Below are 27,457 nucleotides of genomic sequence, written 5' to 3'. Positions count from 1 at the left end.
AACAAACTGCAACCAGGTACTCGCCGCGTTCGGCCAACCGGTTAACCGGCAATTAGCCGATCTCGCTCGTAAATGTAAATTAGTCCCGGGCGGTCGAGTCGGCAATCGAAAAAACAGTAAATTATCGTAAGGCGAGAGCAGGTGAGCGGATGCCCGGAAAAGTATACGCAAGACATTTCGTCCATTTTTCGACGTATATAGCGGAAATGATGGTTTGTCGAATGTGATAGCCATAGATTTTCGAAATCATTTCAAGCATGTCCTATATATTTCGCACCAGACAAGGCACGGATTTGTCGTATCGTTCAAATTCATTTTACTTTTTTTTAAAGAGACATTTTTTTATTGCAAGTATTTTATAAAATTCTTTATATTAAAATTGCGTGAAAATTATATACAATAACAAAATGGATTATCAAAATACGAGTGCAGTTTGATGTGAACGGATATAAATCAGTGAGCGAGTTTTTAATAGTTTCAATTCGCCATCCGGTATCATTCACTCATCATTATTGTATAATGGCGAATCGATCGATTTACTGCATTTTTAATGAAATAATTTTACACGCGCGCGTCCTTCGTTAGGACCAGGAATCGAATTAGTTTATGCGTACGTTGTTTGAACCGACACGAAAATGTTCAGTCTGGATCTTGTTTTTCTAGCCGTTCCTCTCCCCATTCTTTCCTCTCTCACTTTATTTGCTAGTGGACGACCGAATTGTTGTCGGTAGCTGACGGTACAGATTTCGAGGTGCTGATAGGAAGCTTCCGGACTTCCGGCGCTGACCCCGGGTCTCTCGGTAGCCATCTCCGGAGACCCTTCTTCGTGGAAAATCGTTAGCGCGCTTCCGATCGTCGGCATTTTTCTTCCCGAGTGTACATCTAACCGCCTAAAGTCGTGTTCCTCGTTTTATCTCTCGTCTCCCGCCCAATAAACTCGCTCGTTTTAGCGACCAAAAACACGAAGAAGTATTTATCGCGTGGGTGTTAAATCGTGGATGAACATTTTTACAATGTCGTTTCATCACACAAAGATTAATAAGGGTCGTAATGAAAGCCAGGGTCAATCCTAGTAGTATTTAGACCGTCTGCGTATTCGTCGGCCTTATGTTGTTTCCCCAAACCGATTAGTAATTCCGGATATCGTCGCAATTTTACGGCAGCTGGGTGGTGGATGCTTTTCTTAATTAGCACGCGTCTTAAAGGCCAGTTACGAGGTACAAAGGGAATCGAAATTCAACGAGGTCAGGATGTGGGGTCACGCGAATCCGAACAGGTGCGTCGAGAGTCCGGGATCAATTAGGGCTTGATCGATCGATCCACTGACTCGGGGGATGATTCGGTTTCGCCGCGGTTGTAACGGGAGGGGGAGAATAATTTTCACTTTTCAGAAAAAACCTCGCTGCTCGTAATTAAATGTGTCTCGTGAAAAATTGAAAAACATCGTCTACCAAATTCTCGAAATTTTAATTCTTTCCGACTATCTTTTCAAAGAGAAAAAGGATAGATTTTCAAATTCTGTGTGTATTATCTCGCATGTTAAAATTAATACGATGCAAAAGAGGCGAACACACAATATTAGTTTATTTACTGCAAAAGCGGTCTACTGCATTTAAAAATGGAGGGTCTATAAGATTTAATTTGCATTAAGTTTTATCATTATGTACGATCATTTTTTATGGTGAAAAATTGGCTAATCGATAATTTAGCAATTATCTGGAAAATTTCGTTTGAGGAATGCCGAATGTTTTCGAGAGATTTAGTACGAATAAAATAAAAATAATAACTCGCGTAAACATTTTAATATCAGCCGCCACGTGATCGACAATTTGACTCTGTTATTTATACCTAGCATCATCGCACGCGAGCTTCTTCCACCAACGGATACGGTGGCACCGATGCAAATTATGCTCTCTTTCTCTCGAAAAGTATGATACTCGCCGATCTACCGGGACGTTTTTATCGTTGTGGAAAAAAGCGGACACGAAGTTTCCATGCCTTCGTTTTCTGTCACCTCGCGACTTCGCCGCTAACGGCGGTCGAAAAAGGTAACGAGCAATAAAAGCTTTAGCGAGCGACGAGGAGAGAAACTGAGAGAGAGAGAGAGAGAGAAGAAGAGAAATTGCACGATAGCGAGGGACAAAGAGAGAGAAAGAGAGAGAGAAAACTCGCCTGACGTCACACACTGGTAACGGCGCTTTATCGAACTCTCATTACCACCGGGAGGAGGCTGCGGGAGGACGGGTGCAGAAAGGGGTAGGTTTGGTGGAGAGTGTGTTTTTCGGCCTCGTGTGGTCGGCCGCCACTCCCTCGTTGCACACCAGCGTTCTCTCTCTGCCTCTCTTTCTCCGTTCTCCTTCTCTCTCTCTCCCTCGCGTCCTTCCGCCCTTCGATTCCCTCTACAGCGTTGCCTAACCCTTTTGACTCCCCTTGTCCGCCCCCTCCCCCGCTGTCCCCCGCGGACCCCGCACCCTTTCCTCCCTGTAAACCGCCCTGTACCACCCTACGACCGCTGGACGCAATAATAAACAACCGCCGGTCGCTATGGCGACGCGTCCATCGCGCGCGAACAAAACACTGGACTCTCTCCCTCGCCCTGTCTCTCTCTCGCTTTCTCTTCCCTTGCTTTTCCTCGCACCCTTTCGCGTTCCTCTCTTTCGGCTACCCTGCCGACGCGGTGCCGTTAATCGTCCTCTCTTTCTCCACGCACGGTAGTCGCACGGGTTTGTCGCTCGCGCTGTTACACGCGTGCTGGGGCCGAACGACAAAGTCGTACGTATACGGGTGACGTTAAAGCGGGACCATTGGCCCGGACCAGATTGCATCGGATGTACTCTTGGTCGGATTGTTGAGGTTTTGGGGTGTACCTGACCGCCGGATACGCGCCACGGCCGGTAATCCGCGGAGGAGTAGACCTTTCGCTATCGTTTGGATTTAGATAGCTGGACCATCGATAGCTTGGATTATCTACCCCGCGATCGTTTAGGGGATCGTGAATTCCCGGTGCATCGCGAAACCGATATGAATTACATCTCGAGCTTGCGAACGTTATGTTTATTAAAATTCGTGGTAATATTTATTTTTGGATAAAATTAAAGAGACAGGGTTGTGAAAATTAAATATGTAATTGATCCACAAATGATGTAGAGCTGCTAAAGTAGCGTAATATTCAGAATATCGTACGTTTGATTGATTCGATGACAGACACCACTGGTAGCTTATCAGTTAACATTTCGACGCGCTTGTACTTGTACGAACGGATAGGCAGATTATGCGTCTACCTGTTTATTAAAGCGGTGCGACCACCTCTTGTCGTAATGGCGTGTATCGGATGCGGGCTCGTATGTACGAATACTCTCGTAACCCGTATCAGGATGAGCGGAAAAGTGCCTTCGTGTCGCCATCTCTGTGCTCGGCTTTGAACAAGAGCGAGAGTCGTTTCCCACGTTCTACGCCGGAAATGCATTCTCGTGGATGCAAAAAAATGTATTTATTTATGTCGGATATTAAAAAATTAAATGGAGAAAATTAAGACACGCGACACGCAATCGGAGTGTCGTTAAACGCAATGTCATCGCATCGATTCTTACTAGATCCCTAGGTGACGGTTCTCTTAATATAAAATGTGACGAAAAATATCTTGTCAATTTTTATACAAATAAATAGTGTAGACGGCGATTATTTTTTTACATCAGCTGATTGTGACGTTGAAATATTTTTCGCTATCAAATTTTATTATTGGTTTCTTTGAATTCGCGCAAATCTCTCGTTTCTCGATCCTTTTTACACGATAGCTTTCGAAGTTTTATTCATTAAACATGCTACAATATCGCGCTCGCGTTTGTAAAGAATTGCGTATTTGTGTTCCGACGAACAGCAACACCCTTTTCCTCCTCCCTCTCCGCGCCCGGCTTTTAGTAACTACTTTTAGTTGCTCGAGAGAAGCCGTCTTCTTCTGCCACGTGTACATCACCCACCCCCACGATTCTCTCGCTCGCTCTTGCGGAGTCTGCAACCATCCCCGCTGAAACCGCAAGCCTCCCCTCACTCGCCTCTCGCTCTCACACCACGTAGCTACTAACCGTTCAGGAAATGTTTATTCTGGCCTTTTACGAAGTGTTCCAAAGGATTTTTGGATTTTGTTCGTCCCTGCAATCTGGAAGTCAATGACCTTCTCCATCGAGGTCCTGCGTTTTCCTTGACAGTGAATTTGTTTGTCCTTGTATCATTAAATATTTTTCTTATTCGCTGTAAAATTACCTTCAACTCCCATTAATAATCACGTCTTATCCGTCATCAGAAACACGAGAGTTAAAAATCTTTAAGAAATATGTAAAATGAAAAAAGACAAAAATGAGACTGAATTGAAAAAAAAAATTTCAACATGCAAAAAATTTTCATTTTTAAAGGAGGAAATGAGAGATTGTAGAAAAAATTGTATAATTTACAGAAACATACCTCTTTTGTATTTTTTTCCATAAGTGTCCATAAGTGAAATTGTATCGATGTAAGCGTACCTATGTATTTTACGAGCGAGCTCAAAGCTGCGGTGTCTTCGAAAATGGAGTTCTCCAACGATCTTAGCTTTTACAGAAAGAGGAGAACGTGAATGCCGCTAGTGGGCTGGTCAGGCCACAGCACCGCCCCTTGACTCTCGACTTACTTTTGCCATCTTGCCTCCGATTCTGCGGTTAGCCCCACTTCGACCAGAAACCAGGGAAGCCGGCTTGTATCCGTCGGTTGCAAACCGGACTCGCAGATCGGGCATAATATACGAAGCGCATCAGATGTTTTTTGTCGCGTCGATATGCGTCTAATCATGTCCAACGAAGAGTTTTATAAAAAATTGCGTATCAGCTTCAAATGTGAATATTTTACATTAATGTTAGATCATTGATTTGAAGAAAAAGCTCTTTTATCTCGAAAACATATTATTATTAATCGGATGATTGCTGATATTATATAACGAGATGAGCTATGATTATTTAGGTAGAAATGAAGCAAAGGCTGCCCTGATTCGTCGGAATGTTGTATAATGATATTTTTCCTTCCACCCAATGACCAGGAATCAATGTGGATATACGTCGCGTATATGTGTTTATCGGACAACGTTGCTTTGCCAAGTTTTCGATCAATGATGCATTTTCATTACGCGATTCGGGCTTTCCGCGGAGTAGCATCGCACAAAAGTAGAGAGAGACGCTCGCGTTTTTAGCTCCGTACGCAAATTACGTATGTACATCGCACTGATTCGTACGACGTGTCAACCATTCCTTGTTGGATTTTGCATCGACTTTTGAGAATAACAAGTGCAGATTCCTAGCATTATTTAAATAACATATTTATGATGTTATAATTTTGTCATTACACATAATTTCCCACGAAACTGCTAATGACACACACACGCGCGCACACATTCTGATTCTCTTATATTTTAATTATGAGAAATGTGCTCGGATGTACTATTCGAGTAAGAAATCCAATTGTGAAAAATTGAAAAAAATTTCTTCTCTCTTTTCGGAAAGAGTTTCTCGTGCCCCCTCCTTCCTTAAATCGAATCTTAGAAAGACGTCGCGCGCTTTGGCGTGCTTATCGTCCCGTTTGAAGACGACAAGAGGAGAATCAGCGGTAACGAGGGCGCGGAAAATCAGCCGTCCGGTCGGTGCAGCGCGCGCCAGCAGCAGCGGCCATAATAATAATTTTTACAAGCCCGCGTGTAATCAAGGCTGCGCGTTACACATGTTTCGTCCGTGGGCGCCCCCTACCCACGGCACGTACGACCCCCCTCGTCGGCGTCGTAGGGGTGGCCGCGGCACGTAGTAGGGACAGCCACACGCGAGAGGGGGCGAAGCGGAGAAACGGGGAGGAGAAGGGTTTCGGGTGCCTCGTGGGGTGTTCGTGGATGGCGAGGAGAGGAGATCGACGGTGGAACCGAGACGGGATACAACTCGGGGCGGACGCGGCGCGTGGGTGAGAAAGGGGGATGTTGGCAGAGGGAGGACGCGGAGGGGGTCGGTGACAGGGGGGGAAAAGCGGTGTATAGTATTCACGCGGCACGGTTGCTGGTGCTGCTGCTGCTGCTGTTGTTGCTGCTTCTGCTAGTGCCTCGGTCCACGGTTCTTCGTGTATTGTTGTCCAATCGAGCGTACCGACGAACCGGTTTTTGAACCGGACCACGCGCACCAATATCACTCGTATACGGTATGGCACGGGCTCCTTTTTCTCTTTTTTTCGATGGGCGGTCATTGAACAACGGGATGTTATTGGTCGATCGCTGTGACACATGCCCGCGTGTATCGAAGATCTGGTGAGAGACGTTGTTTATTCGCGACGATTTGTGCCATTTGCGTGCGATCGTAGACTATCGAATCCTTTCATCGATCGTCGACAGTTTTAGATCCTCTGGTGTATCTATTTTTTTTATCACAGATCGACGAACGTGAAAGCATTGATCCTTTGAACACATCGTTGGCGACACGTGTGGTGCGTTGAATTTAATTTAGTGATTGTTTGATTATCCAATTGTTGTTTCCATAGTGCTTGAATGAATATAATGTAAACTTGTTACAATTGCACGATCATCCAATCAAGTTTACAACAATTTACCCACGATAATTATTCGTTTTCTCTGCCACGTGCTTCTGCTTGGATTCGAAGATCGGTGTGGACAAGCAGTGTTACCATCGATTGATTGTGGTCTCCTGTAAAACCCATCAAGCTTTGATGGGGTTGTCACGTGTCGGTGGGACGTTTGTAAGCTCGAGAGTCATCGAGGAACGAAGAGCGCCGTGTTGGAATTGACTAGTCGAGATCTGCGGCGAATGATGGTTCTTTCGATCGATCGTGACTCGTATCGAAAGATCGACTTACGAGGAAAGCGGATGTTTCATTTCGGAATTTAGGAATTTGAGTGAGTATTTTTAGTCACGTCGTTTTAGATGAATATATTAATTTTAGACGTGGTTGCTAAGAAATATTCATAGCATAAGAATCGGATTATTTCTTTTACGCGATTGCATATCTCATAATAAATTAATCAATCTCATAATAAATTGATAAATCTTGTAATAAATTAATCAATCTTTCAATAAATTAATCATCAATTTATCATATATACATAGCTGCGCGAGATTGTAAATAATATATTCTCGTAAATGGAGACACTTTTGTTTATAAATAAACACATGAGACATTAGTAACTCGTGGCGACAATTATCTCGATAGCGCGGCTCATTAATTAACGTCCTTCAATGCGTCGCTATATCGGCTGGTGTCCTACAGCGGCACGATTGTATGTCTATGAATAGATATGCGCGATTGATTAGCTCTTTTAATGGACAGGAAAATAACCAAGTATCGCAAATGCATAACATTAATCAAATGCATAACTTAACTCGATGAGTTACTAAAGTAGCAATTATACATTACTGAATGAAAAAAAAGATACCCACAATCTTGTGAGTTGGTATAAAATAGATGAGATACTTAAAAGGAGCTTTTGTACGAAAACATTACGCATTATCGCGGTATCGAGAGCGCGACAGATTTCTCTGGCGAGTCGAGACTGTAAAACGGAAGGGAGGTTCGCGATTTGTGGAGCGCGCGGGCAAAGAAACGCGGTGGAAGAGCGGAGTTACCTGGTTTGTGCCGTGCCCGGCAGTTGATCGGAGCGTGACGAGCGGTAATTGAATGTAGGTATGGCATTTGCATTGACAAGCTCCAACAGAGATAATTCGAATCTCGTCGAACGCAATGGTCCACACGGGCGTTAGGTCGTTTGTCAATACGACGGCGGCCCGTCCAGTTTCCACGTTTCCAGCGGTATCGCTGTTTGTCACCGTCTCGTCGGCGATCGTTCGCCGCTGAATACACCCAGCTCGCATACTTCTGTGGAAGCGCGGACGCGTTTCGTTCTGTTCCGTTCCGTTCCGTTTTGCGAGCCGCACCGTACTGTCAAACGCACGGCTTGTCGGTCGAGGATTATTACGGTCGTCGCTAATTGTTGCGCTAAATTGTTGCGCGATTTTCCTTGTCGGAAAAAAAGGACTAATTTTGTATCTCTCGATCTAATTATTGTCTCCGTCGAATATGTACGCTCGAATTTAAATTTTTAATTTTTAATTTAATTAGCTTTTTTTAAGAAAATTTATTAATAGAAAGATTCGGAAAAAAATTACGAGAGGATTGGAGAAAAATAATGAAACGTTATCGCCGATTGTCTTTGAAAGGAAAAGGATGTAAAAATTGAGCATTTTTTTCTCGATTGAAGAGGGATGCGAAAGATGTTGTCGTTTCGTGGGAGCGGCAAACGGATGCAAGGAAAAAAAAGAATCTCTTTGAATTTGTTGATTTTGTACAAGTGTGGATCCGCACATGTCCGTAGAACCTCGAGTGTTTGCCTGCCGGCAGGTTCGCGACCGGTTGGATATCGTCAGGATATATTCGCGCAGGAAATGGATAGTTCCATTGTTTGCACATTCGTACAAACAGTGCAACTGCGAGGATGCGCCGGGACCACTGTTTGATTTTCGAAAGTGAAGCTTCATTGTACGAGATACTGTTGTACGAGTGTCCCGATGCATATGAAACAAGGATGCGTTTTGAGGGGGGAAAAAACGCGGATCTCCCTCGTCGAAAAGAGAGAATGTTGCATTGGAATTAAACAAATGATATATATTTTCGCAAACTTTTACTCGCCGATATTCGATGCCGGAAGTTCCTCGCTCGCGCGCAAAATCAACAATCGATTTGACGTGATTAATTCCGCGGAAACTTTTGCCCGTCGAGCCTAATTGGAAGTATCGAGATGTTGCAACGCAGATCGCACCGTGTTACGCACGCGAGAGAGGAGAAAAATGTACGCGCGCGCGCGCTTTGCATGGAGAAAACCGATCAAATCGGGATTCGATAGATCGATCGAAGGCTCTCCCGGCTCCCCACCGATGTCCAGCACGCGAGCCATACCGCAAAAGGGTCGAGGGGAAAGAGAGAACGCGCGAGTGAGCGAGAGTGCCGAGAGAAAGAAAACCGACGTCGTGAGAGGGAGAGATCGAGTCCGGTGGGAGATAAAGCGATAAAGAGCGGCGTGCGCGCGAGAGAAAGAGGTTTACGCTAGGCGGAATGAGGGACGGAAAGAGAGAGGGTGAGGAAGAGAGCGAGAGGGAGGGAGCGAGAGAGAGAGAGAGAGACAGCCAGAATAGGGAAGGAAGGTTGGAAGGAGTGGGGTGGCAGAGGGGTGTGAGAGAGGAACCAGGAAAGGGGAAAGGGATGCTGCGTGTGTTGGCATGGACCAGTGCGTCAACGGCTGTTGCCTCACACGAACCGCCGAAATTATAGTTAGTGACCCCCAACGGATACTTGAGAAATACACTCCCGACTACCCGTTGCCGCTATATCGAACTGCCACTTTCGCACGGGGAACAAGGATGATTCGAGGGTGCCGCTAACGAACCGCCAGAGGGGTCCCTTTGGGATCGCCCAAGGGGGGAAAACGTTGTAGGAAATCGTCCTTCGTCCTCGGCCGAGCGATCTTGATGAGGCGCAAGTTTCGAGATCGTTCCCGGTTATCGATAAGCTCCTTTGAGTGAAAGTGTTCGGCAAGCACGTTTGTTCTCGAATAGGACTTTGTACGTCCAAGTGTGTGATTATGCGAGAGTTTTTGAGTGTCGGCCGACAACGTATGTGATATCGTGTAACGCTTGATCAGTAATCGTCGATTGTCCTGTTAAATATCGAATAATCGAGTGCTTGAGATGCGAGTAAGTGAAGATTTTTGAAAAGATTATTATCGCACGTATCCAAAAGGGACGAATATTTCCTTCGTTTGAACGGATATTTGTCTTTTTTCTCGATATCAGTTGAAAGGGAGATACGTTTGTGATATATTGGATATTTCAATAAAAAAATATATAGTGGAAAAACAAAATTTATATATTTCATAATTACTTACACAAACGTAACAATCGTTACATTGACTTTCTTTGGAGGAATTTTTTGATGAAACTTTCATTTCAAAAAGTTCTCGATTTCGCAGAACGTGTAACGATTACATTACACGTATCCAATTTACCCGTTAATTGTTTACAGGCTGTTCGGAATCGGATAATAATATGCGATCGGTGTTACAATTCCGCCGGAAGACAGTAAACAGAACGAGTTTCGTAAGAGATTTGAATGCGAAGTTAAGCGAGAATCTTAGCCGTCGCAAAGTCGTTGAGTCGTTCTTACAAAAGAATCGTGAGAAAACGTCCATCGATTGTTGTTATTGCGGTTGAAGCATAATGCGTTCTATCGCATTATTATCTCATATAATCGAATTTCAGTATTTAGAGAAATGTTGAATACGCAGCAATTGCTTTTCATAACAATACTTTGGATAATATATAATACAACGTGTAATTTTATCTGCACTTATATACGTTCAGAAATCGAAATAATCGATATCATATATCTGTTACATATGATTGATGTAATGAAATTATTTCTAACGCGAAGCTCCTCACGTGCGACTGAAAATAATAATCGGCATGAATTAAAATGATAATTATTTGTTATCGATTATTAACATGCTTATCGTATAATCAACTGTACTCGTAGACATGTATATGTTGAATTTTGATTGTCTTCGTCTTATCATCGATTATCAAATATCGGCTGGCTCGGGATTTTCGAGTCGCGAGACCGTCATTGACAGGAGGCAACGTAGTAAACGTAGCCACGTGCAGTTTGACACGCGGTCGTACGTGCGTAGGGGTTGGGCATTCGTGTGGGGGGTGCCTACCGCCGGGCGTTCTTTTTCCCCTATTTTTTCCGTCCCCACCATCGTGCCGGTCTGCCCCTCCTGGAACCACCTGGATCCGGCGTGTCAGCCCCGGTGACGTGCGCAAAAATTACTGAATGAACGGTGACGTCACGAGGCCAGCCGCGTGAAAAGTGTGCGAGTCGTTCCCGTTCGTGTCAACCGTTTTCACCCCCTTTCGTTTCTCTTCGCGCCGTTACCCGCCGTTCAACCACCACCGTCCGTTTTTTTCGCGCTCGTTCCCGAGTCGGTGTCGTGTCTGATGTCGCGGGAGATTCGGATACAACTCGGTTAAAGGCTCCCGATCGTAAGATAACGGCACGTACAAGATTTCATTAAAGGGATTAAGGATGTCTAGGATGCCACCTTTGATCAGCGACGGCCGCGAATGCATTGGCGCGCGACGAGAACTCTTGCCTTGCCAAATCAATCTTTTAACAATCAGATTTCTCGAATATTCAATGCTTTAAATTTAATAGGTCAACGCATCGGATATGAATAAATAATTGTGGCAATAATAATTTTATATAAAAAAAAACTATAGGATAAATTGTTAACAGCATTTTTGAAAGTAGATTGTCTTCTTTTTTTTCGCAGATGCAGCTACGTTGGAAGATAGAACATATTGAAAAGATTTAAAACCATCTCGACTCATCTCGTAAAAAAATTCAATTTCTATAAAGCTACTATTTTACATCGAACAAAAGAAGTGATCTCTATCAATTCGTCACAAAAGTGTAAAGATTGAAAGAATAAACAAGTCCGCGGTCAGATTCATACGACGATGCATAAGTCTATGAGGGAATTTGAAGAGAATTGTCACGTCGTGTTTAACATTTATCTCGGCGCCAACATTGGAGAGAAAATGTATTAAAATTGACGACATCTCAGAGCCATCGAATTTTGCGAAGGATTCTAAATTTCCGCCAAGGATATCAGGCCGTTAAGCTTGAGCCGACAGATTATACGCCCTTGAAAGATGCTCGCGAGACTCTTTCGGCTCAGCGGTTGAACCTAATGGAAGGATGTTTCATCCGGTGTTCTGACTGCCTATGGATATATTCGGCCGTTGCAACGGCGGCGGCAGCGGAAGCACGGTAGCCGGAAGCGGTGCTGGCTCGGTGAGGACGTCGAGCAACGAGTCCGCCGGCGGTGGTAGTGGTGGCACGTCGAGCGGTACCAGCGAGAGCGGCAGCAGCGCGAGTGGCAGGATGCAGTTGACAGGAGCCTCGGCTCCTGGCGCGGCCGCCTCGCCGGAGTCGGGCGTCTCTCCGCTGACCGACGCCTACACCAAGATGACTAGCGACATCCTCGCCGAGAGGACCCTGGGTGACTTTGTCAGCGAACATCCCGGCGAGCTAGTTAGAACAGGTAGCTTTTTAAAATGGAAATTATCAATAGTAATCGTAACAAGAAAAGAATCTTTACAATCGTCATCAACTTGGTCAAGCTTGCTGAAAGTATTTGAGAAACTTTTAACTAAGAATGTATACATTTGATGTGTATATTAGACATTTTGCTAATAAAGTGAAACGGATATGTCGGTCAACAGGCTCGCCGCATTTGGTTTGCACCGTCCTGCCGGCGCACTGGAGGTCCAACAAGACTCTTCCGGTGGCTTTCAAGGTCGTGGCTCTCGGCGACGTGGGCGACGGTACCCTCGTGACCGTTCGTGCTGGTAACGATGAGAACTGCTGCGCCGAGCTCAGAAACTCGACGGCTCTAATGAAGAATCAAGTCGCCAAGTTTAACGACCTGAGGTTCGTCGGCCGAAGCGGAAGAGGTGAGGTCATTTCTTTCTTTCAATTTCATCGTCTGCGAGAAGCCGAACATTTCATTCATTGCGACAAAGAGAACGACGAAAGTGTCGGCCTAACATCTCTCTCTCTCTCTCTCTTTCTCTTTTGCCCTACTTTCCTCTCCATTCATAAAATTGCAAAGTTCTCGAGTCTTTGCTCGAAGCGTGTCGCCCTTCGTCTTTTATGCCGGAAGAAAATACCAGAGGGGTGAGAAAGACGACGGTGGAAACCCCTTCAAAGAATTCGGTGTACGCCGCGTAGTAAGGGTAGGTCGCGGTTGTCTTGAGACAACCCTCGTTTTTCCTCGGCCCTTGGAGGAAAAGTCTCGCGTCTCGGCTCGACTCAGGGGGTTGGTTCTCCGAGCGGGCGGGGTGGATCCGAGAAGATCGCTTGGGGTGGGTAATGGCTTTTATTTGTCGGCATCACCGTGCGACCTTCTTCTCTCGCTTTGCCGCCCAGTCTCGTCGGGAAAAGGGCGAGCCGAGAGGGACGGGAGCGTCGCTCGAAGAAGCCGACGACGCCGACGAGAAACACAGGGACGGGTGATATTAATTGAGGTTTCAGTAGAGTTTTAATTAACGTTATTAGAGCCGGTATTTCGTCTAACTGCGTCTTTTGAACTCGCATCCAGAGTTTGGATTAACTTGAAGCATGTGCATTCGACCTACTTGTAACGATTTCGATAAAGTTGTTTGGCTTACATAACTTGTCACGCGTGTTGTGATTTATTCTATACAGTTACATTAATTTTTCAAGTCGATATTAAAATCGAATTATTGAATAATATTATTATTAGTGGTGATATATCTAGTATATTATTATTGTTGTCATATTTTCGATCGTACTGATAAAGGAAGGCTAATCGCCTGAGAATCGGGAAACTCGCAAATTCTCCAGCTAGGAAGAACGGGGAAACTCTTCTTCCCCCCTCAAGTTCACGGGAACGCGTCAGTCATTTGTCTGGGATTAGCTCTCAATTGTTTTCGCCGAGCGCGGAATTAACATAAGCTAGGATGAAGAATGTAAGAGAAGTGTCTCTCTCTCGTCAGGATTCCTAACGGTTCTCCCTGGCTCCTTGAATATTCCCTGGAAACCGATGTGCGCCGAACTCTCGGGAATTCTTAATGATCCTCTCCGTTTGTCGAGCGTGGAAATATTCGCACGTACGGATTCGCGAGCAGGATTTTGTCCTTTCGATTCGAGGAAAGATTAGAAATTCCTCTCGACTGCATTCTTTATCACCTCTCGCGCGTGTAATTAATTACATTCGCAAAATATGGTGAAAAAATTTAATATATCAGAATTTATCGCAATCTACCAAAAAGAAACGTCGCACGCCTTTCGATTATTATTACTCGCGATAAGGGATCGTTAGACGCACGACACCGCGCTTTTGTCTTCGCCTAAAACCGCTTTTAGCCCGGACAAGATTGAGCGTACTGCCACGATAGTCGAGAGCTTTGCAATATCGATGATAAGCCGTAACCCCCTTCCCGCACGTTCGACCGTAATGCCTGCTCCATCACTGCAAAGTCTACCCTGAAGGTACTGGATTGTTTCCACCCTTCGACCCTAAGCCCTTTAACGAGATAGATCATTTGCGCGCTTATAGTTCCAACCCGTAGCGAGCGAGGTATCCTTCGACTTTGCTGCCGCGAATAAACTTCGTCACGGGAACGTCGCCAATCTTGCCAAGTTGCTTTAATTCTACAACACACTTTCTCTTAAATCTATTAATTATTGTACTTGTAATACACAACGCGAACAAGGGAGAAGAGCGCGTGACAAAATTAAAGGCAGCAACTATCTAGAATATAAAAGAAATTTCATTCTAGCTCTTAATAAATGTAGATAAATATTTGCACAAGAGGGAAAAAGAGAATAGATCTCTAGTAATTTTTAATATTTATAAATTAAAAATTGTCCACTCTTTTTAAAAAAAAAGTGTATATATTTTTGAAAGAAAAATGTGCGTGTGTACGCAATGTTTAATTTAAACGCAAAATATTTGAATAATTCTCACTGATTCTCGCGCCGCGAGCGTAATAAAAATTTATGAAATGCATCGAATCGGTGAAACGCATTCGCTCGCGAAGTGTTGATTTATCGGCCGCGGCACGAGGCTCGTTTCATTTCGAAAAGAAAAACGGGCAGTCACTCGCGGTGACGGGCCGCAGTTCCTGACCGTAATCAATTCGTTATCAGACTGCAATTGCGCATTTGCGTTTCGTTCGGGGAAAACTGAAATTAATTAATTGGCCCGACACAGTACACCGACAGCGATACAATAGAGCGGGGGACACGTGTACGGGCACAGACACGCAGTTTCGCACACGCCTGCAAAGGACAGAGATATGCTAACGAGCATAATCAGCGAATGGTCGGGAATGAGTTTCTCCACCTAGTATTTTCCTAAATTTACAACGCGACACGCGCGAATATATTATTCTTTTCGAGATATTTCGAAAATTATATATTTCGACGCGCGCGTAACGCTATTATATATAGCGTATATGTGACTAATTACAGGGCGTCTACTCGCAGGAATTCTCAGGGATTTCTTTGTACCTGAAAAATCAGGAAATTCTCATGGAATTTTACGAAAACTCGGGAATTTTTGAAAAAATTCTTTTTGACAATATTGCCCTCACATTGACATGAACAGCCGACAAGCCAAATGAATTATTTAAAATATGCATTTATATTTATATATTCAATGTCTACAAAATACTGAATATGCATTACATATTCTTTTTAGTGATGTAATTTGTAGTGATAAAAAAATGAAAATATTAGTCACGTGAAAAATGCTCGTCCAAAAAAAATTAATCAATTTTTTTTTTCAATACAGTTACAAATGTAGCACTTGAAACTTGAGAGATTCTGTGTTTTTCCTTCGTGATTGAAAAACATTAGAAATACAATAATAAAATTTAATTTTTTAAAATTGCATGAAAAAATTTTTAAACATTCTCTTCGCCTACACTTTATCCAATTTTGAATAAAAATACCTGGAAGATCGGGGAATCTTACACGACTCGAGTAGACATTCTGAATTATCAAGGAAAACAAGTCTGTCCCCATTCCGCGATGTCGTCGAGCGAGGCGAGGAACACCGCCGAGTTACGTAACAAGCTCGGACGAAAAGGCGAGCGTTTAAAAGGACGGTGGGCTCGCTCGCGGACGATCTTTAATGGCTGTACGGCGACTGGCACCGAGGGTGATACCCGTGTATACCCGCGCTTACCCGTCCACCTAACTGGAATCATGGCGGTAGAGGTGAAAAGGCTGGTTGGCAGGCGAGAGAGAATGGCGTGACTCGTAGCCGCCGAGAGGGGAATCCCCGCTGGAAAACGAAAGGCTCGCGTGGCGAACCACCGTGTGGCCACGCTCGACACTCGCCATTATTTCTCCGCGATGCCTTCCACCAAGCTTCTGCCTCCTCGTTCATTTTTTTCCGTCCCGCCATCGATCATATGGCGTCTTACCGCGACGCTACTTTACCGTCTCCATCGTGACGCTTGGGTCGGGAGGGTCCGAGAGTCGACGGTGAACTTTGCGGCTCGATCGATTATCGCCATTTCGTTATGTACGAAAACGTGTCTAATGGGTCTGATAGAAAAATACAGTAATGGCCACACACGAAGGGGGTAACGCGAGCGTTATAACGCATTAACGGGAAGAAGTCGTTTAGGGGCGGATATAAATAACATAATGCGTGTTATCTTTTATATTGTAAACCGATGGCGGAGGATAAAAGCGCGCTGCCTTTGCAGCATTATCGTATCTAATTTCAAGAAAACACGCCTCGTGTTTTATATATATATATATCTGTCGCGCGCGCGAGACACGCGATATATGGGTTAGTGAGATGATTATTACATTTTTGTCACGTGAGATACAAAGTTCAGGGTGTCTACTTCTTTAAAAAAACATGGAAAGCTTGGATTTCTCAGGGATTTCTATTGCACCTGAAAAAATGGGGGAATTTTCATGGAATTTTATCGAGACTCGAAGAATTTTTTGGAAAATTCTCTCTCTTTGATAATTTTGCTCTTATATTGTAAACAGTTGACAAACCAAGTGAATTATGTGTGTTTAAAATATATTATAAATATATATATTTACATACTCAATAGCTTGACAAAATATTGAATGTTCAGTACATATTTTTTATTGCAATTTTTATGATTAAATGAAAATGTCATGCAAATGAAAAATGTTTATTTTACGAAAATGTTATTTAGTTTTTTTTTTTCAGTATACTTACAAATCTAGCACTTGAAGCTTAACGTTTACTTGGCTTTGTGCCTCTTTTTCGAGTGAAAACATTAGAAAACGCATACAATGAAAAGAATTCATTTTAGAAAATTGACTGAAAAAAATTTTTTTCAATATTCTTTGTAATTTTGAATGAAAATATCTGCAAGATCGGCGAATTTTCAGTTGATTTTTTTATTTTACAAGATTTGAATAGCCAGCCTGAAAGTTGTATCGCGCCGGTGTCATGCAAATGCGTCGTGAAAAAAATCGCGCGCACGCGGTGTCGCTCGTTCGGGCGGCGAACGTACGGTGATGTGAAAAAGAGCGAGGGGTTAAAATTGCGGTGAACCTCCGCTCGCGCGCAATTTTTTGCCGCGGTGACTTCTCGCATCGAGGAGAGACGTTACCCGCATTTTCGCGCGCTTTTTATCGCTTTGCCTTCCTCTCGCGTGCTGTCGAATCGATCGCCCGTCGCGGTGAAGTTTCGGCGCGTTCGCGGGATGAAATTGCGGTGGACGCACGTTTCATCCCGACTCTCATCATCATCCCTCCCTTCCGTCTCCCGCATCCCCTTCTCGCGCTTTTCCCCGACGCATTATTTCGCACCGAGGCTTTTTAACGCGACGAGAAAGAGAGAGAGAGAAGAGAGAGCACCTGGGGAGAGCACGATCCTCCACCGAACGCGACTCCGCGTTCTCTCCGTTCCCTTAACTCGGCCGCGCTGGCTGGCCACCGTCACCGTCGACGACGCCCTCGATACATTACCGACGTGTAATTCGGTTACCGCGGAGTTTCGCCCGGCTAACCGCGTTTGCGAACTTTCGACGTCGGTTGAATAGGCGCGTCCGTGAATCGACGCGTCCGCGGGACGCTAAAAATGCGCGTCTGACGTGCGTTCTCGCCTCGTTTTTCAAAGTTAATTCCCCGAGCGTTCCCACTTTGCGCATTGCGGTGTGGTTTAATTAAAATTGAATATTTGCCAACGAGAATGCCGGTGATGAATTTAACGTATCGGTGAAGCGTTACTCGAGAAAACTCTGATTGATCGTGTTAATACGTTAAATATACGTATATTTATATCTCGTATCTTTCTTTTATTTTTCAGGCAAGAGTTTCACCTTGACGATAACGGTGTCGACGACGCCGCCTCAAGTCGCTACCTACACCAAGGCGATCAAGGTGACAGTTGACGGGCCGCGCGAGCCGCGATCCAAGACCAGTGAGTATCACTGTAAGCATTGCTATTCTTATATACATTTATTATTATACATTTTACGGTTTCGTTTATCTACCACGATCGCGTATCCCTCGAGACTTTCGCGATTCGTAGATGCCAACGAAACGTATCCGCGGAATCCAGGGGGGCTCTCGAAACGATAGTAATGCTTAACGAACGAGCGGCATGGCACCGGAGGCAGTAAAAGCCGCAAGTTCGAAATGGCCTCGATGTGCGGCTTCGTACTGGTCGGACGTTACCTCCGAGGCTAAGTTTCGCGCAATTGCCATTATTTATAACCGGCGAAACACCCGGACCCCCGCCATAACATTGACAAAGAGCTGCCGGGCGTTGCCCGTTGAGATGCGTGTGTGTGTGTATGTGTACATTCGTGTGTGTCTCTGTATCGCGGCGCTTTAGCCAAAACGCGGGGCGACGCCTACAAACTTGGCGGATATCCGATCGCGAGAACTCCTCCGCGAATAGCTACCGCCGAGACATACAATTACCGAGGATCCTCTACCCGTTATTTCGCTAGTCGACGCCGTCTGCAGGGGGTTTCTCCGTAGGGGACGAAGAGAAGGAAACGCTTCTCATTCTCCGTTTGTCATCTACCTACCGCGTAACCTACCGCGTAACGCATTGTGCGTTCTTGAAATTTAGTCCCATATATGCCAGTTTGCGGTGAAAACGGTTCTCTTTAGAATCTCCAAGGTCTAGGATAGGCTGTCTGAAGGACAAACACTTGGGAGGCATCGCTTTATACATAAATTCCGCGGTGAAAAAGCTTTAAAAATTTTTTTAGTTAGCACTATTTCTTTTTTTTCCTTTCAAGTTTGCTACAAAATCAGGAGACTTTAATTGTCGCATCGTACTAGATACTTGCGACGTGATGGAATCTCGTCGGCTTAGATATCGGACAGCGCAATGTCGTCTGTGAGAGAGACTGTGCGTATACCAAAAATATCCGATAGCTTTAATATATCGAGGCGGCGGTCTCTGGATAGTAGCACAGAAGAGGGGGCGAAGAGGGGGAGGGGGCATAAGTTTGGTACCTTGGGAAATTGCGACCACATCCGCCGGCTTGGCCGCATCTGCGGACCACCCACGAAACTTCCGTCATAAATCCAAAATATGAAAACGCGAAATTTCGGTGTACCGCTCGGAGACGCGCATCCAAGCAAAATACTACGTGACGCTTCGGAGAGACAATTTCTCTTAGGATATTAATGCTCTCTACCAACGCTATGCGTTACTCTCGTTCGCGATTAAAAACGAAATTTGTTATTACGAGTTGAGCGCGAATATTGTGAGAATCGCGCTTTTTAACGCGCACGTTGTTAGTTATCGTTAGTTGACTCCAGGTTGACGCAACTTTAGAATTCCCTCGGTCTGAGAGGATGATTTTGCGAAGCGTTAAAAAAGCATCTTTAGAGCAAACGCCGGATATGAATTTTTTAGTGATCGTTAAGGTAGCACGAGAACGTCGGAAATAAGCGTTCGTCAAGTCGGCGCTTTGAAATCTACTATGAAAACAAACCGTTTGCTGAATCGAGGCAAATGGCGCGACAATTTCGAGGGATGGCGGTGCGAGATGAAAGAACTTTGTCTTCCTGGGTGGTCCGCGTGCGTTTCTTTCCTAGTCGTGGTCCACGTGCCTCATCTCGTATTTGTGAACAAGCTAAACGACAACTTTACATCTATTATTTCTGTATTTTCGTGAATAATTTTAATTATTTAATTAATTTATTAAATATTTAATTCAACATTTATTTAATTTTTTATACATAATTTATTGAATAATATGATAATTTTTGAAAGACAGAAAAATATATAAGACAAATGTATATTTCTTTATACATATTTATAAAATTTCTATATAATATTTTTTTTTATAAATATATATACATTTTTTTTCTATGATTATAACGAAAGGATAAGACGCCACGCGACCAAGACGCGATGAAAAGAAAGTCGACAACTGAAACAAGGATTTGTTTCGGTAGTTTCCTACGATGGCGGCTTGATAGATTTAATAAATTATGCTGCTCGACCCACGAATTTATCACGTCAGCCTAACCCTTTGAATTCGGCGTGCCGTTCTTCGCAGTATTTCATTAGACGTCGAGCACTCGTGCGACCCTCCGGATAGTTGCTCGCTCTTCTAAACGGTCGGCATCCCACGTTTCTTTCTCCGTTTAAACGAGCCAACGAATAATCAGTGGTTAATTTTTCCCTAATCAGTTATCTCTTATACTAGTTATTTTTTCGATGAAAATGTATTAAAAAAATAAATCAAAAGACGCTTTATTTATTATTTCGATTACGCTCAATCGCTAATGCATTGCAATGCACACTCGATGACTTTTAACAATACTTTTTGATTCATTCTTTCGCGGATTAAAAGGAGGCAATCGACGGCAATTGGACAAAGTTGTAAGTTCTCGGCAAGTCGCGGCTATCGATTTCATTGGACAACCCTCTTTGCGCGCCGTGACTGCCAGGGAATTTCTCGAGAGTTAGCAGCTGGCAACGACAGATCCTCATTTCGTCCCGTCGCCAATCCTCGCGTTCCCCGCTCCTTCTCCGCGCAAGCCGCGTCCCGAAATCGGCTCCTCTTTCCGGATGGATGATGAGCGCTCTCATTCTCGATCTTTCCCATCGTCGCCGAGAACCGTTTCGTTTTGTTTCGTTTCGTTTTATCGAAGACGCGCGTACTTTCGCGAACCTTTAGAACCCGAATAGGCAAGTCGTCGCGAGAAGCATCCGGAACTCGGGCTGAATCTCCCTCAATCAATTTCCTTGGACCCCGCAGCCTTTCCGCGGCAGCGGCGGCGGCGGCGGCCACCTTCGGCTACCAGACGAGGGTAGAATGTGTAATGAATTGCTTGTTTAATTAATTACAACCCTTCGCGCGGAAGCATTCGCCCGGTGTTGTCTTAGATAAGGTTTATTCGTTTTCGCGTTCGATCGTCGAATGCATGAATGCACAAGCATTTTTCTTCGCGATATGTGTGATATTTGTTTATATACATAAAATTTATTTTAAGCACGAAAAATATATTTCAATATATTACTATAATCATGAAAAAATGTGGATATATGTGTATAATCAGAAACACATATTTACATTTGATATATTTTTCTGCATCCTTTAAAAATTATTAAGCAATGATAATTTCGATAATTGAGTTGACATCGCGTCAACGTTTAAAAGGCGAATAAAAGGCGCTCCACCTAAGGAGCGAGACTGTATCCGATCTATAAAATTTTCTCCCGGGGCTCCTCTCGGGTCCTGCGGCGGGCTCGAATCGCCGGTCGTTTAACAGGATCTCGTTAGTCTCGGTACCCGTCGGTATTCCGCCGTCGCGCCCCCATTGTGTCCCCGGATCGAGCGTACCCTATTCAGCAAACCGGCGGGAATTTCGGGTTGCCGAGTTAGAATTAGGGCTTCGATTGGATTATCAGGATGGCGGGAGTCCGCCACCTCCCTTCCGTCCTGCGACCCTCTCCGTGTCGGTCTCTCTGGCCTCCGGTGCCTTCCGCGTTGGATCGTTGCCTTTAGGGGAAGGGAACAAACCTGCACACGGCTGTCCTGTGCGACGACCTCTAGCCAGGGACAGCCGGATAGGACGTCTGCCTATTGGGACGTCTTTAATTGGGTTGGCGACACCGTCGCAGGGAAATAAAATGTATCGATGCCTCTCTCTCTTTCTCTTTCCCTCGCGTCTCCCTCGTTCGTTCGACTTTCGAAGGGACGGCTATTTAGTTGTATCGGTCCGTATGTCGTTTTCTCAGTAAATGAACGATATTTTTTGCATCGATCGAGAAAAAACGTAAATCAATTTTATTTCCACGTATCTTTTACGCATTGGAAAAAATTCGTGCGCGCGTAAATAGAATATCTGAGACTTTTCATTTTCGAGGAAAAAAATGATCGCGTAAGACGAAACAGACGATTGATACGTGTTGTACCGGGGGTCCAGCCGGACAGGCGCACGGTTGATCGCAGTGCTGTCTCTTTTAGGGCAGCAGCAACAATTTCACGCCTTCGCGTTCGCCTCGCAACGAGGCGGCCCGTTCTTTGCCTCGCCTCTGGTGGATCCGTTGCAACCTCTGCCGAATCCGTTGCAACCATTACCGAATCCGCTCCAGCCGAGGGATCCGTTGTCTTCCTTTAGACACGCGATGCCCGGTAATTGTCAGAGTAAGTAAATCGACCGAGCTCCCCGCATGATCGTAACCCTCAATCGCACGGCTCGGCTTTGAATGTTTCGTCGATATAAACCTGCTTTATGCATGCGTGTATTGTTTTTTCTATCATCAGCTATGCATCAATGCTTTTCGGTGTAAGAGATCCCTTGATCGCACGATTTCTGACATGTGAAAAAATTTAAAGCGTGCAAAAAGGATGAGAGATGAGATGAAACGACGACTTATATGCACGCGAGAAGAGACATTTTATTTTACAGCATTCTTCTCATTTTTTAATCGCGTTATGAAATTTAGATAATTTTTGTCATCGAGCGGGCGGCTTCTGTCGAGTTCGGGAATATTTCCAACCAGACTGTTACTGGTCTGAGTACAGAAGCACGGCTTTTGGATAGGCTCGGCAGCTAGCTTCTCGGCTTCAGAGGCGGAAACCGCAAGCCTGTTCAAAGCTAGATTAAATATTATATTAAAGGGGTTGCCACGGAAGCGCGTCCCAGTCGGTTGGCTGCCTGTGTTTTGGGGGCGCAGCTTCACCTTCTCTCCGCGTTCATAACGTAGATTCGCAAATTTGCGCGCAAAGCGCACTGTCAAAGTAACATCGGGAGATTGTCGTTAATTGTCGAGGGAAAAAAAAGGAGCTTCCTGTCGTCGATTAATATCGCGTAGGCGTAGCTCATCGATTCGCGATCATATCGCGGAACCGACGAACGATATCTGGGTGCACGATAAAAATTTTTAATACTCCTCTCGGGCGTGCGATAACATCGATAAACGGGTTTTGGTAAGCGCGCAAGGAGAAATGAGAAAAAAAAGAGTTTAAACAATAATTCGAGAGATCAGCCATTTTAATGAGTTACCTCAGACGCGAGGGCTGACTGCTCCGCTGTTCTAGCTAAATTTCCCGATAAAATACGAAGCACGCCGAATATTTCCTTTATTAACTTTTTTCCCCTCACCGAGCATCTGGTCGTCCGATAATACGCGTACGCGGCCGTATTATTCTCACACTACAAGCTTGGCGAATTTGATTTCGAGAGACACTCGCCCCGCGGTTACTTTTCTCCAATAAAATTATTAAAGTTTATATATTATATATTATTATATATAATATACACTACACTCTTGTATCGATAATTATTTATTTTTTCTCGATATGATTAATAAAATGTTTGCTTGTAAAAAAAAAGAAAACGAGAAAACAATTAGTTCCTTTTTTTCCAAAGGCGAAACGGGCTCGAGGCGTGGATTCAATCCGGTAATCCTGAATCCCGCAGCGATCCCCGCATATTTCGGACGGACTCTCGCGCGCAACTTTTCGGCGATTTTCCATAAAAAGGGAGACTCCTCTCCGGACCGCAAGGAATCCGGTAATGCCGAAGGATGTGAAAGCACGGACCGTAGGCGGGTAGCAGCAGTATTTAGGGTTAGCTCTCGTGACGACGGTCCGGTGGCGCTCGCCGAGGCGAGCTCGGTTATTTGAGTTGGCCCCAGCCAACGCAAGGGGGAGGGAGAGATGACCGACCCTTTGATCTCGATGTACCCCGTCCGTTTCCCTCGCAACCCGCCGTGTCCCTCTCGCGGACGCTCTCTCGTGCTCGTCCTTTCTGCATTCAACCCCCGTGACTCATTGGAAAATCTATCGGGGACGTTGCCTATACGCCCGCAAAAATATACTCGCCAAGGGTCGCACAGGGCGGCCGTGGCGGCCACTGCCGCCGATGCACCTCGCGAAGTGATTCGAATTGGCATATAATCCGGCGAAAATTTCCCCGCGCCTCTTCATCCCTCTGTTGCTTTATCCGATTGTCGCGATTATTATTTATACTTTTGCCGTCCGTCCGACGCGACTGCCTGCGCCGGAGAGAGCCTCGTCGGGAATTGCTATCGATATTTGTATTGTTGTTAGCCCGCTTTTCTTACACGTGTTGCGTTTCTTTGTGCTACCTGTCTCCTCGCTCGTTGATTGCTTTCTCGCACAGCTGGTATTTCGATGTGTAACGCTCGCTGACGCTTTCTCGATTTGCATTTTCATAAGCAAAGGTCCCCTTGCCATTCTCTTCCTTGCGCAATTATCAGTTGTTTCGTTCCTTGATATTTTTTTTGGCAAGGCGTGCAACGGAAGGTTTCTCTAGACATGTCGCAGTTTGGCCTGACGGCGAGCAATTCTTGGGGGTACGGCAGTACGGCCGGCTACGCCGGCTACCTTCCGGGCCCCCTGTCGTCGTGCGCCGCACAGGCATCGTTTCCACCCCCGCCGCCGCCCCCTCCGCCACCACCGCCGTCATCGACGTTGGCGTCCTTCGCCGGCACAGCCTCCATGAATACGCCGACGGCACCGGACTCGACGGCGGGCTCGACCGTCACATCCGGCACCAGCAATACCGGCTCCACGCCGCAGCAGGACGCCTTCTCCGCGGTCTCGTCTCGTAAGTTGAGCCTGCTGCACGATTATCGTCGAATTTCGCTGTGGTCTCGACAAACGTACAACCATGGGGTATCGCTTAACCGTCACAGCCTGTCGAAACGTCTTGATAAATTTTTGAAGAGCCGATAACTTTAACGTGATCAAAAGTCACATATTCATTGAGATTGTACTCGTTGAATCGTAATCAGGAGCTTGTCAGATTTCTCGCCTGGATGAGAGGATTCGATTCGCTTCCGGAAAAAAAGAAAGATTCGGAAGCACTGTGGAACGGGGTTGTGCCTCATGGTTGGAAACCTAGCCGATTCGGAGGATTCGTAGAGGCTCTCAGCCGTTTGTCTCTATTCGAACTGAACGTAGTGAGTCTCGTTGCTCGAATTGTCGCAGTCGTACCGGACACCACGACACCGGGCCAGTCTGACCCGCTGGATCCGCTGAGCAGCCTCATGACCGGCGGCTCCACCAGCCAGAGGTATCAGGATTACGTGTCGCCCAGATCTCTGTCCACCGACTCGAGCACGACCGAGAGCCCGGTGCACGAGGAGCAGGGCTTCGGGCAGAATTACGGCAACTACTTTCCGACGCCCGGTGTGCTGCCCAGCATACTCTACTCTCAGCTTTACGGGAATCAGTTCCAGAATTCCGAGAGCGCCGAACAGAGGGCCGTCGCGGATAGTTGCAGCGTGAGGCAAGAAGAAGTTAGACCGGACAACAACGTCTGGAGACCGTACTGAGAGGCGGAGGAAAATCATTTCTTATCCGGTGACTTGGCCATCGAGAGACCGCAGAACTCTTGGAAGACGAGAGGAAAATAACGCTTAAAAAAATCGCTCTTCAAACTCTCGGCTGCCACGACGAAGTAATTGTAGTGCGACATGGTGATTCTTTGAAAACTATCCAAGTGTCAAGGATTCTCGACGGCGAATTAGTGGGCATTAAAACTCGATCCGAAAGGGACTCGGAACGAGTCCGAGTTCCTTACGCTCTTCCGGAAAGTTTCGGGAAATTAAAATTCTCTTACCGGTTGTGTTTCTCGCGCCAACGAATCTTAGGAGAGTGAATGAAGCGGGGGAGGATTTGTAATTAAGTGAGAACGGATTGCGTACGAGAGAGCGAGCGCGGGTGTGAAAGTGACGACGACGACGACTATTATAATGATATCCGCAGAATGTATATACGTGTACATAGCTAGGCCATTGTCGTTTCATCGAATCATTATCGTTTTACGACGACGCGATACGATTAATTTATTTCATCGATTACGTTTTCATAGTATAATTGCGACCGCTGCGGGATCGTGCAATATCGTCAAAGCTGCGCGACGATCAGCTTCCTTTCTCTCTGTAAATACATATATCTTCCACGTTGCGCGTTCAGTTTCCCTTTTCGATCCGCGAAGATTTCCTTCCCTCTAAAAAAAATATATATATAAATAAAAAAAATACCTCTCGGTCTGTGAAGGAATCCGGCTTTGCGCTTTCGGTGAGATATTCGCAGCGACCCTGAATTATCTCGAAAGATCGGCAGCGAGAGGCTGTCACGTGCGGTCACGTTCGGGTCAAACCGACGATAAAATCGAATGGGATTCGATTCGCGTGAGGTGAAAGAGTCTCGCCCGCCGCGGGGGAGGAGCGTGACAGAGAAAAGGCTCTCGCAAGTATTCAACGAACGAATGAGCGAACGTGCCGGCATCGAAGATCTTACATCGAAATTTCCGCTAAAGAAACGAAAGCTCGGGAAACGAAGGTGATTTCGCAAGGGGCACTGGAAGTATCGTCGCCGGCGAGAAGTTTATCCGTTTTCTTTTCTTTTTTTTTTTTTTTATCTTTTTATCTTTTTATAAACCGGCGACGATCACTCTGTGCGCGTTTCCGAAAATGATTTCCGATATACATATCTACCGATCTATTGTTATCGTAGTTTTTGACCGAGTCGAAGTAAAAAGTGTATTTCAAAATATGATACAGATGGACTTTTTCTTCAAATTTCCCTCACCCATCTTCAATCTACATCTTGGAGTGTCGCATCATTTAAAGAAGACATTTGTTTTTCTGTTTTAATTAATCATTTACTTTTTTAATGTCAATTATACATAAGTACAGTGTAAGTCTTTCTCGAACCGAGGAAAATATCGGAGCTGTCAAGCAACCGATAGCTGAACTATCTCGTCGCATAATCGTATTTCCTCTCTTCGCTTAGATATTCCTTCTCGATACCTACAATAATCAAAATTGACAAAATATATTGGCATTCGAAAGTTTATTGCCACTGGTCCAAAATTGCATCGTCATAGTAGTACCGAGTCATACGCTATTTGATATACTTAACTCGATGTACTAAATATGAAACGTGCCTTCATCATATACGTACATATGACTTGGCCCGAGGCAGACGCGAATTTCCCTCCCGAGACTAGGTTTAATTAAATCTTTTGCAAATTTGCATATACGCACTTCCGTCAGTGAGAATGCTTTAGAACCCTCGGCGTTACCGAGACCCCTGTAGAGATTCGTTTCCACCTATCTATGTAGATCTGCCGCTGGTCCTCCCGAAATGATGATAATAATCTACGCAAAGCAGGCTGGAAAAGTCCAGTGAGTGGAAAAACCATGGTAAATTCCGGTTTTTACTGTACTGGATTTTATTCAACGAAGTAAAATAAACAATAAAATTATAAAAATGATTAATATACAACGTATAATTTAATAACACTGTTTAAAATATATTTGAAAACTTTACAGATATTT

At 45.0% G+C, this 27,457-nt stretch overlaps 1 protein-coding gene across 8 annotated transcripts in view; it reads left to right on the top strand.

The window, feature by feature from the left end:
- LOC145974665 (uncharacterized) overlaps positions 1-26,672 on the top strand; it is an 81,963-nt gene extending 55,291 nt beyond the window's left edge. The window contains exons 1-9 of one of the 8 annotated variants that reach the window (XM_083104646.1): positions 6,289-6,307; positions 6,430-6,483; positions 6,658-6,910; positions 11,396-12,169; positions 12,351-12,581; positions 17,966-18,091; positions 22,089-22,283; positions 24,397-24,714; positions 25,098-26,672. In XM_083104646.1, the coding sequence (XP_082960772.1) occupies positions 11,851-12,169; positions 12,351-12,581; positions 17,966-18,091; positions 22,089-22,283; positions 24,397-24,714; positions 25,098-25,444 (1,536 nt within the window). In that variant the 5' untranslated portion in view covers positions 6,289-6,307; positions 6,430-6,483; positions 6,658-6,910; positions 11,396-11,850 and the 3' untranslated portion in view covers positions 25,445-26,672. Of the gene's footprint in view, positions 1-6,055; positions 6,484-6,657; positions 6,911-9,312; positions 9,759-11,395; positions 12,170-12,350; positions 12,582-17,965; positions 18,092-22,088; positions 22,284-24,396; positions 24,715-25,097 lie in introns of those variants that run through there. The other 7 variants (XM_083104645.1, XM_083104652.1, XM_083104648.1 and 4 more) reach the window with 7 other exon arrangements.
- The last annotated feature ends 785 nt before the right edge of the window (positions 26,673-27,457 follow it).

This window comes from Camponotus vicinus, unplaced genomic scaffold, assembly GCF_025532165.1.
Source record: "Camponotus vicinus isolate PSW18456_S1 unplaced genomic scaffold, iyCamVici1.0 SCAF_7, whole genome shotgun sequence".
Lineage (NCBI taxonomy): Eukaryota > Metazoa > Arthropoda > Insecta > Hymenoptera > Formicidae > Camponotus > Camponotus vicinus.
This window is presented reverse-complemented; position numbering and strand designations above follow the sequence as displayed.